The sequence below is a fragment of the Merops nubicus genome, unplaced genomic scaffold (assembly GCF_000691845.1).
Source record: "Merops nubicus isolate BGI_N331 unplaced genomic scaffold, ASM69184v1 scaffold417, whole genome shotgun sequence".
Lineage (NCBI taxonomy): Eukaryota > Metazoa > Chordata > Aves > Coraciiformes > Meropidae > Merops > Merops nubicus.
Genome location: NW_008622072.1, coordinates 1 through 11,922, shown reverse-complemented (window position 1 = coordinate 11,922; position 11,922 = coordinate 1). Strand labels below are relative to the sequence as shown.

Sequence of the window (11,922 nt, the reverse complement as noted above, 5' to 3'; positions counted from 1 at the left end):
GAGTTTCAGCAGCCTTCAGATCCCAAGGTGCAGCCCTTAGCTGTCTCACACATGTGAGCTTCGTCTGCCTCTAGAGCCCAGTGACACACGAAGCCTGGGCTCTCTGGCTTTGTAATGTTCATTGAAGTCCAACCTAAAGCTAAGAAACCGAAGGCTTTCGTCAGAACTGGTTGTCAGCAGGACCAAGAACTGCTGGACGATTCCCTGAAGGAGAGAAAAACCCAAGAGAGAGATGAGAAGACATCACTGGTGTGTTTTGTGAGCACCTCATTACTTCCAAAGATGACCAAGGGAATTCCTGCATGGAAAACCCATAGTGGGGCTCAGTCCAAGCAAGCAAATGCTGCATCACCAACTTGTAGCAATCCTGTAGAGCACACAAACTGCAATCTGTGGACAGCCAACACTTAAAGAACTTGGCTCCATTTTCCCCTGGGAGGGAGGACTGCAAAATTTGGACCCAGAAGCAAATTCCTCCCAGATTTGAAATCCTCACACCAAAGCTCAGGATCCCTATGGCCTTCAAAAAAAGCCAAGTGCTAAGTCACAGCTGTAACTGCTATAAAGAACCAATTGTCCTCTTAAAAGGTAAACCTAAGAGTTGATTTTTTTGGGGAATGGGAGCCTTAGAATCAGATATAACAAGTTAGAGACAAAGAAGAATTACCATTAAAGAAGATGGCATGTTCCCCCAACAGCTTACCCATTGCCCAGCTCAGTGTGCTTAAAATCAACTCTCAGGGCCCTTAATAAGCACCCTTTCTGCAGTCTTTAGTAGCAAGGACTTGAGAAGATGGTGAGAAAAAATGGAATGCAGATGGAATTCTACTTTTTTTTTTCCTCTCTAGATTACACCAGAAATGATCCCAAAACCTCCTGTCTACTGAGGAACAGTGAATACAGGCTTTTAAGGAGGGAAGCAAAAGACCAAGATTCACAAACTGCACACACAACTGCAGAATTTACATCTATTTGGTATTTGAAAGTGATTTCTAGATATCAAAGCTCAGCATCCACAGTGAAACATCCATAAACTAAGGGGCACCTGGTAAAAGTGAGTGAGTATTCGCAGCTGTGAGCACATTTTGGGGATTGAGTCTTGAAATTCCTTCACCCTCTTGCTTTCTTCCTCATCTTCTGATGCAGTCACACCCCACTTGCCCTACAAAGAGAGACCAAAGGAGTTAAGAGGTTATGAAAGTTGCTAATTGGGCCATCTTCTGCCCAGCTAAATCACCATGTTTATACAAACCAACCATTGGCATAAAAAGCCAAACGTGGAGCCCTCTAATAATTAAATTATTGGTTCCCTTGATGGTTGCAGAGCACAGGAAAGAAATCTGAGGCTAGCAAAGCAGGAGAGTCTCACCCCAGCACTGTGTGTCCCACAGACTGACAGCATGAAGGCTTGCAGAGCTGTGGCTTTTTTGCAAAAGGGTTCAGAATATTAAAGCCTCTTCCACTTCCTTCACCCAAATGAGCCCTAAATTTTTCATCCTCAAACTCACTAGAGAATCTATTCATTGGGCAATACAGGAATGAAAAACACTCAGCAGTTTTGTTTGAATTCACTAGCTACTGCTGATGGACTTTTAGATTTATCCCAACTCCATTTTTCATTTTTGCTTTACCTCTACATGATCTCTAAAATCCTGAGTGTATCAAAAGACACATATATTTGTATCAATAAATTTTCATGTTCTACTAACAGCCTTTACCTCAAGCTCACGCTGTTTTTTCCTCTCTTCAAACTGCAACCTCAGCTGCAGCTCTTCCAAAGCAGCTCTGTACATGGCATCTTGGGCATTCTGGAGCTCAATGATCTGATCAAAAACAGCTCGAAGCTGGTTGAGCAGTACCTGTCAGACAGTAAAGCAACAAAAAAAAAATGAAACACTTGTGCAACAAAACAGTTTTAACAGTTTTAACAGTTACCACCACTCTTCAGAGCATGAGTACTTTAAATCTTCACACACACAGCTGGAGAGACAGTTTTACAAAGTCTTAAGTCAGTTGTTGCATGATCACACAGCTTCTTAAGATCAAAATCAACTGGCCCACACTGTACCAAGTTTTATAATTAGCATTTGTCACTCTGGCTGGGGAGTATGTACAGTGTCTGCCCTAATAAGGTCTTAGAGGAAGAAAAATGACTTTTTTTACTGCAGGAGCCAAGATCACAAAGCTACAACCTAATGGAAAGGTGAAGACATACCCTGGAGTCACTATCCAGCAAGCACCGAGCTATGATTGTGTCCAGAAACACTTCATGAGCTGCAATGATGTGATCCAAGTCCTGTGCCTGCTGGACTTTGTTCCAGAGCTCATCCCACGAACATTCAAGCACCTGGAGCAATGATTCAGGATGGGGCTGTTTTGATTTGCTAGATGACAAGCTCTTTGAAATTTAAGACACACAACACATACAGAATATTAAAAGTACTTAATTTTTAAGCAATTAATTGGGTGGATAGAGTATACCTCAAATGTAATGTAATACTGCATTTGATGAATGAAATGGACCATTTCTGATGCCAGAACGTGACACTGATGCAGCACCCCAGAAAGCTCTGCAAAACAAATCCAAAGAGATGGCATGTTAAAGACCACAAGGACAGGCACAGCCATCAAACCAGCCTGGTAAACTTTCTTCTACCAAACTGAATACTTCACAGAACAGCCCCTCATCTTGGGTGGCAGCAGCAATCTTGGCTGCAACCATCCAGTGAGCTGGAAAATATTACAGCAAGCTACTCCACTCTTCATTTCTTATGCTTTTGCACAAAGACTACCCAAAAACATTATGTTGCATCTACTTTAAATAGGACCAATGAAAAAAGCCTCCAGGGTTGGCCAAACAACACTGGTGAGCTGGATACATCTGTGTTTCTTCTTCCAGTTACTGACAGGAAAGCAGCAAGCTTGACACTACTGTCTAGAAGAACACCTTTAAAGCACTCAAATCCCTGACTGTTGAGACTTTTTTTGAGAATTTTGAATAAAGCTATCCTTGAAAGTTAATGTGATTGAAAAGCAAAAGACCCTGCAAGTGCTTCCTCCTTTGAGGAACCATCTTGTAACACTTGGCTCCTTCTGCCAACAACAGCTACAAACAGCTTGGCCAACACTTTAAATGTCTGTGTTGCTTAAGACAACTAAACCTAAAAGCAACAAGCAGCTAAGCTTTTACCTACAGAAGATTGCTCTATGGCAAAGCATAAGAAAGGTCCTCCAAGGGGAGGGGGAAACAAGCAATTAAAAAACCCTCCTTCCTCCTGAGAACCAAAGAACAAAGCCCCAGCAGTGGGAAACAGCTGCAGCCTGAAGACCTTCAGATCAAGGGAACAAAATCCATTAACTGAACCCTAGAAAGAGAACAGAAAGCAATAGACCACTGGTTTTGAGTCAAACAAGCACTTATTTGGGACAGGGAAATGACAGTAAACTAAATGCTGTCTGACAGAAGCCCAAAGGAAACCTAGTCAGGTCCCAGAGATCAGCCTTGTGCACTAGAGCAGACCTTAGGAGTTTGTTTCCTAGTGACCTTCTGAGGCCAAGGTGTCTACTCCCACCCACTGAACAGTTCCTAACAATTAAAACAAATCTCTCTTTGGAAATATTACTATGCTCACAATAGGACTATGTTCTCAGCTGAGAAGTAGGATCAAAAACTCCCAGTCATTTACCATTAAACACTCAAGAGGAGCAACAAAACATAAAATTCATCTGTCCTAGCACTTCCTCCCCCCTCTTTACACACAGTTTAAAATAAGATGCAGTCATTTAAATGCAGTTTACAGTTCTGTTACCCATCTGGGGCTCTCTCACCTGGCATACTTTTCAGCAGCTTGGCATTGCACATGTGCCCTTTCCATATGTCAGTCAGGATATACTCCATTCTCTTTGCTCTCCAGAGGAAGTTAAACACTCTCAGGTAGTGGCTCATGCACTCACGTGTAAACACCTACAAAACACACAGCAGTACAAATTTAACAGACACAACATGTGCTCTGAAGGACCAAGAATCTCTTTATAGTCCACTTTCCCTGGAAAACCCAGGGCTTTTGGAAAGATCCTCCCACAAGGGCTGAGCTGAGTTACCTAACATGCAAGCAGGCACAGGGCACTGCAGGAAGTACAAGGCAGGGTGAAAATAAAGCCTAAACATTTTGCTCTTTCAAAACTACATGTGAAATTTCCCTCTGCTGGTCAGAGCCACGTTTTTGTGTCTTGTTTTCAAAAAAAATGAAGTTCTTTACAAGTTCTTTATAGAGGCTAACTGCATTCTGATCAATAACAGTTATTTTCTCAATAGATCTAAGGAACAATTAAAGAATTAGAATTAAAGAATTGAGATTGTGTCTCAACAATTTATACAGTGGGTGAATCCTAGATGCCAAAAAAAAAGTTATTCTAATTAATAACAAATATTCAGCTCTCCAGTTCACTGAGTTGTTCCCAGCAGTACATGACATTACCGTGGCTATTGGCCCATCCACATGGTAGTCCAAGCTGAAGACATCCCATCCAGTGTCCCCAGGAGATACCTGTTTGAAAAAGAGATGTTATTTTCAGTGTCTGAACAGAGCACACTAGTGCTGAGGACCAATTCTTGCCTGCTTTTCCATTCTCCACAGACTATGGGAGAACAGGCAGCCACATCAATGTAAGAGACAGGAGTTGGTCAAAAGTGGTAGATCATGCAAAAATGAATCAAATTTTGACTCAAGGGTGGGATTCACCTCACTCAAATGCTGATGTTTGTAATGTCAATGTTCTTCCATTGGAGGTAGTTCAGGAAATGAAGGGAAGGAAAAAATTCTTAGGCATGATTCAGCCCAAGGTATAGATTTATTTACAGTTCATTAGTTAACTCTCACCTCTGGGTCTGGGGCTTTCTCATTAACTCAAGTATAGATTTATTTACAGTTCATTAGTTAGCCCCAGACCCAGAGGTGAGAGTTTTCTCATTAACTCAAATTTCTTACCAGAGGTCTCCTACATGAAACACTTTCATTGCTTCACCCTGTGTAACCCCTGGTGACAAGACTACCCCCTAGATTCTTTTAAGAGCAACAGCAGCAGGAGCTGTTTGCAGAGCCTCCAATCAGGGCCACCAGCCTCAATTACTGAGAGATCCCAAATACTCAACTTCATATTGTCAATGAAATGGCCATAAACTCACCCAGAGCTTGAAACATAAATAGACAGTAGGCAGCAAATGGGAAAAGAAGAAAAGACTTAAAAATGAGGTTTGCATAAGTCAAAGTAGACTTCAATGGAAGGGGCAGAGGGAAATGCACTTACTACACACACACACATGAAAAATTAAGTTTCATATAGATGTCTACATGTACAGACACACAAAAAAGGCACATTTCAGACCTCCAGAAGTCGAACATCCAGTCGTTTTAGGATCTCAGGATTATCAAACTGGGCATTAGTTGCCCTCACTGCTGTTTCAAGGATTCCAGTTAGATTATGCTGGTACAAGGTTGTAGCTGGTCGTGCAAGCTCTGGCCTGGTGGTAATGAAACAAACAGTTGTGGCATATCACTGAGATGCTCTGCAGCAGCAATTGGGTAGTGACTACAGCACACAGTGAAACACCTTTCTGACAGACTTCCAAAACCTCTCATATTACTCTTTCAGGCTTATTCAGAAAGAAAACTAATGAGCACAGCATTTGAGCAGAATATGTCTATTCATCTGCAGCTATACACCTGAGCATCAGCATGAGGAGTAACTTTATCCTCATTTAATGCCAGTAATTTCAAATTACCAGGATTGCTAGCATAACTATTCTGTAATTTGAGTTGCATTCAACTCTAGAACAAGGCAGATTACATAATCAACACATCAAACCAACCATTTCATTACAGTTTTGAGAGACTTACTGACAGACATCTACCCTCTCTATGTAAATCAAACTTTCAGGGAGTTGGAACACACAAGTTACAAGCACCTTGCAATGTTCCTCTCCCCATCACCAGTCCTGCAAAGCCCCTCACTACTTCTGCCTCACACATAATACTGATGCCACAAACCAGCCTTAATTCTGCTTCACTTTAAAAATCATGGAAGCTTTATTACAATTTATTACAAAATCTGTTACAAAGCTCTATTTCCTTTGTCTTCTAGACCAAAGGAAAGCTTTGTAAAGGACTTTTTATTGACTAAGTTTCCTCAGTGGCACAAGCTTTTAAAAGCAGTGAGTTTGTAAATACACTTTAAGAACTGAAACTGATACTTGTGAGTGCACCTGAGTGGCTAAAAGAGAGGCTGATGAGGCAATGATTATTTTAAAAACACATTGAGGTGTTTTGACCTGTGTTTTGGAGCAAACACCTCCAAAACACAGAAGCCCAATATTCACAGTGAAGGTTTAATGAGAAATTAAAGCCAAAATGGAATTTAGAAGTTATTACTCGATGGTTTAATTGCACAAGATATTTTAAAGGTCCTCTCCCAAAAGCAAAACACTTTCTGTGCTGATCAAACACATTTGGAAGTGTCAGAAGTTGCACATAATTACAATTCCTCCTCTCTTACTTGAGCAAGTCCATCAGATGCCTGATAAAGTCTCCTTGACCAAGCAGTAAGTAACGCCTCATGGCCTGCATGTGTTCCAGCAAATTGTACTTCTTGTTGAGAACATCCAGCAGGTATTTGCTAGTTTCAAAATAAGCTGCATCAATTTTCTCTTGAAATGCGTTTTCCAGATCTGTGAACAAATCAGCAGCTAAAAAAAAAAACCAATAAATAAATTAGTACTTAATATTAGCACACATGGACCAGTCTCAATTTCTTGTTAGCCCAAACAGAACCAAAAAAAGGCCTTTCCCCTGCCATTAGTTCAGCCCCCCATGCCTTGAGGGAAGTGACCAGACCGCAGTCCATCTCTGAGGCTGGAAAATTCATGTTTGTGTGTGTAACTAATGTACCATCTCTGCATGTGTGCACACCAGCACAGGCAAGGCAACGTCCCTGTCTGACATGCAAAACTACTGAAAAAGTTGCTTACATCAAGAAAAAGAAGCCTAGACACAAGTTTTTAGAGCTGTCCAAAATTATCTCAAGACACACCCATGAATGGGTCAAGAAAGGGTCAAGCTAAAAGCCCTGACAGGCAGGCCCAGGAGTTGCTACTGAATGTAGTGGTCTCAGGTCATTCCTGGTTCAGAGGTTCCCAAAGTGTGGACAGGTAGAGAGGCTGAAGCCAGGTTGACTTTTATCTGCCTCTTTGACTGTCCTTCCTCCCCAGGTGCCTGCTACAATCCCCTGTCAGGCAGGATGACCAACTTCTACACAGTTCTTCATCTCTGACTTCCTGGTTCAATACCTGTTCAGGCAATTTTTTACCTCACGATTACTTCAGCATCAAAAGGAAAGTGGGGAAACATGAGTTAAGATTCCAAAGCAAATTAAAGAACTATAAAATACAGCCCAACCCATGGAACATTCAGATTTAAAATTAGAAAAAAAGCATCCAGAATTCAGGCTGGCAACCCAGCTTTCCATCATCTTATTAGAAGTAATTATCTGAAGGGACTCTCAAGGATACTGTCAGATGGCCCAGACAAGGACAACAGGAGGCATTTCCAACATCCCTGGCACAAAATGTTCTTTCTGGATTGAATGGGCAAAATGCTCTAAATACAAACATGGTTTTGTGCAGAATTGAGGCAGTGCAGGACTAGGGGGTATTTAGGCTGCAGACCACAAGCTCTGCATGACTTCTGCAGATACACTGGATAACATTCATCTCTAAAACTCCATTTCTGTCTGAAACAGGTATTCTCAGCACTTAAGATAATGTACTTGCTTTGAAGCTCTCACAATATATAATAGGGAACCTATATTTGTGCAGATCTTCCATTCCACCAAGGAGAAACAAGTGCAAATTAAAAAACCCAAACAAACCTGGATAATCATGCCATGTAAAGTGGTGAAAGCAGTGCAGCCAAGGAATGTTTTTGCCTTTTTCAGGAGTAGCTGGCAAGAGGATGCTTCAAATGAATTTACAGCCCTTAATTCACTTAACCCTGACCCCTCTCTGCACTTCAAGCACATCTCTAACTAAGCAAGTGATGCACGGGGGACAAAATCAAATTATTAGATGAAATATTCTTGCAGACTTGAATGGGAGTTTATTATTGGAACATCTTTCTTGGAGGGACACATGATAAAAGCCCATGCTATGAACAGTTAAAAACTAATCCCAGGTTAATCTGGATGGGGAAAAAAAAAATAGAATCCCACAAAATCAAGCTTCAGAGTTCACAGAATTAGAGAATGGCAGGGGTGGGAAGAGATCTCTGCAGATCATCTGGTTGTAAATAATGTCATATTTGATTATAAGAATAACAGAAAAGATGTGCATAAGATGTCAAAAAGTGCAAGGAATTATATTCTGAGAAAACTAAACAAATTGACAGAAAACCAAATGTTTAGGTATCTCTTTTCTCTTGGCAAAAGCTGGATATACTAGTAGAACATCATTCTACTTCTAGAAACCATGTCAAAAATACATCAGAGAAATTATCCCAGTGATCTGCACCCTAACAATTAGACTCTTTGGTATATTAAACAAGTTATAAAACCAGGTTATAGTACTAAAATATCATCTTCACTGCCATTTCATTGCAAAGAGTATGCCACCAAAGCATAATTGCAAATGGTATTTAAGTTCTCAGTCATTAAAACTGAAATTTCTTGTAAACAAAGAAACAACCTGAAGGAATTCTGATAGTTAAGTTTTGGATTAACATTGAAAAACTGGCAACCCAAATTAAAAGTAAACTTCAAAAAGAATTTTACTGATTTATGTGTACTCAATTTTCTTCAGAGATATTATAGTGCTAGAGTGCATTTACAGAAGGGCTTCTGTCTTGCCTGTTATTACTGCCCCTTGTATTTCCAACTAATTGATTATTTTTTAATCACATCTTTCATAAAATGCAAGCATCCATTAAGATACCTATATTTTAGGGATGATAGGGCTTTTATTCTACTTCCAGTTTCCAGCCTAAAGCACCTACTGCACAGAGCTCACTCCAAAGGGAAGCAGTGATAGATACTGTACCATCTTTTGAAGACTCTGCAGACTTGGCCACAGCAATCATCTTTGTGGATGGAGTTTGATCATGACAAACTTGATGCAAGAAGTTGATGGATTTTCCTATTAGAAGGACCTAAACAACAAAAAAAAATAAATATATTTTTTAAGTGATTGGCACATTAAAAAATGAACATCACCAAAAAAAAAAAGTCACATGCAGCCACCCAGGGGAGCAGGATGTTTTGTCTTCTTTCTGTCCTCTTCCCTTCACAATCCCAACCACAGCAATCCAGAGCCTCAATGATCATACAAAAAGGTTTCAAACACAAACTTCTTTCCCCAATTGAGATCTTCTTAAAGTTTATCAGTTAGAGAATGGAAAGGAAGAAGTCTTGTAATCTTCCTCAGCAAACAATTATAAAATTCTTAAAGTGATTATTTATTGTTAAATTTTCTCTCTGTTTTCTGAATGGAAATCTAAGCAGCAGCACAGGGCAAACAAGTCATCAGAATCCTAACTTTTGAATTCATACCTTCTTTGATTGCTCCATTGTAATAAAAGAAGGGATCATTGATTTCCTCAAAGTGTATTTGTCATGCCACAAGCGATCAGTTTTCACTGTAGGATCTGAAGCTACAAAAAACTGTAGATTGAAACAAATATTAGCAACAAAACACAAAAGATGAGTGTAAAGCCTCTCCTAGAGCTTCAGTTCTGTCTTCAGAAAATTGTAAAAATATTCTGAATTGTTCTTTAACTACAAAAGAAAACAAAAATGGTTTTGTCATAGCTGCTGTGCAGACCTGTCCTGGCAAGTGATACATAAATTGTATGTTGGCCAATGTGAACTCTGAAGAAAAAAGGTTCAAGAACAGTTTACATAATTTAATCTCCTCTACATGTTATGAAACACTGGCTGCCTCAGGGTACAGTGTGCTGTCTGTACAGCATCCACTATGAAATAGAGAAGCACACAGCATTTTCCTGGCAATCAGTTATACAGTTAGGATGGGAGATAAAGTTCAGAAGTACAATATGTTTTTATTTTACTGGTACTACTTTTACTCAAGCCCCTTTGGAGTTCCTCCTATTGTAACAGATGCAGAATTGCAGGAAAAAAATAACCAAAACCAAAGTCAAGGAATTCTTCAACTGGACTGGTAATCAAGTCTCTCAACCCCAGGCAAGGGAATACCTTCATTTTTAAGAAACTAAAACAACAAGATTAATTTCTTTTTAAATGACTTTTGGACAGATTCTGTCCTCATCCTGTCAAACAAGATATCCATTTTTTGGATGAGAACTTTTTTCTCTGCCTCCAAATACCATTTCCACCAAGAATGGCCAGTTGTCTTTGTTCAAAAACTGTGTCTACATTATGAAAATTGTAGTTTTCTGTGTACTGTATCCAGCAGTGGTTTTCAGCATGAAGAATGTTCTTAGAGCACACATGTAAACTTTTCAACAAAGACTTGAAAGCTAATAATATATATAAAAAAACCTAAAACCAACCAACACCTCACATGTCTGAGGAGTAGCCAAGAAAAAAAAAGTCTCTTTTAAACTTCTAGCCATAAAGACTCTCAGATATTTCACACAAGTCTCCTAATTCTGACTTTAAAGATCAAGCTGTGGGTAATATTTGTACTCATTTTATTTTTGACCCAGAGGGACAGTCTCTCAAATCAGCACATTTCACACTCAAGTTACTCAGATGTGTCTCAGAAGTGCTCAATTCATGTTTACAAATGATTCTTTGACTTTCAGGAAATAAAAAACCCATCATTTTAACAAGAGTGTACTGATTTGAGACAGGAAAAAGAGTTGGGAGAGCTTAAAAAGGCATAAAAAACACTTATAAGGAGAAACAGGACAGCTACTAGAACTTACTTGTTCTGAATTCTGTAACAGCAAGTGTAATAATGAACTATAATTCATTGAAGACAACCTAGTGCACCTCTGGAATCTCCAACCTGACTGAATCCATGAAGAGTCACATTTCATGATGTTATATATATTACTTACTCATATGTTACACATTTCCATCACAGCCTACTTTTCAAACTCTCCTCTTTGCTTCTCACAGACTCTACTCCCACAAAGCAAAGGAAGAGAGAGAAAATATTTCTCACACCACACCCATTACCTCATGGTATGTGTCCTCCAGCTCTCCATCATAAATCCAACGATAAAGGAAATTCAGTACAGGATGAGACACCAGGCCAAGGATGTGCTGAACCAGAGATCTCATGTAGGGATCTCCTGTTTTAGTATAGGCATGAACTGCTGAGGCCAACTCACCACCTTTTCTCCCTGTGAGACCATAGGGAAGAGGAACAGAAATGTATGAAGGAAAAAATACACACACTACACTTCTATTCAGTAGCCATTGATTTTAGCTAGTCATGTGTCCCTCAGAGCTTGCTGAAGAGCAGTTCTAAAATGCACCAAAAGTACATGTTGGAATGTTGGCAGGGAATTCCTAGTTTTTAAGCCATGAATCATTAATCTCACTGAAGGATTAAGCACAGTTCTCTGACAGTATTGTCTACTTTATGGTAGCCTGGAGGAATGGAAATTTCAAGGACAAAGATAACACAAAAGTTGACTTTCTGCTTCTTTTTTTCCCCATCACTCCTTCAAGAAAAGCCTGAAGGGACCCTCAGTACATTTTTCTTCTCTCCTGTACTTGACTCTCCCAGATGTTCTGTGTAAAAGTAAAGGGTTTTTTTAAACACTTTTTTTTCCCAAAAATTGTTGCCAATCTCAATAATCAAGGTGAAACAGATGTGAGCTGTTTTGGTTAAGATCCTCTTTCCCAAGGACCACAGTGTCCATTTATTTTCAAAGACAGCAAAGC

General features: G+C 39.8%; 1 protein-coding gene across 1 annotated transcript; it reads right to left on the bottom strand.

The window, feature by feature from the left end:
- Positions 1-45: 45 nt before the first annotated feature.
- Positions 46-11,375, bottom strand: LOC103777096 (gamma-tubulin complex component 3; the record flags this gene model as incomplete). Its single annotated transcript, XM_008944635.1, has 12 exons — positions 46-204; positions 1,046-1,162; positions 1,719-1,859; positions 2,216-2,347; positions 2,482-2,570; positions 3,829-3,964; positions 4,479-4,547; positions 5,386-5,521; positions 6,553-6,742; positions 9,086-9,194; positions 9,595-9,705; positions 11,209-11,375. Coding segments are annotated over 12 exons (1,556 nt in total), but the record flags the coding sequence as incomplete, so codon positions are not given.
- Between the last annotated feature and the right edge of the window lie 547 nt (positions 11,376-11,922).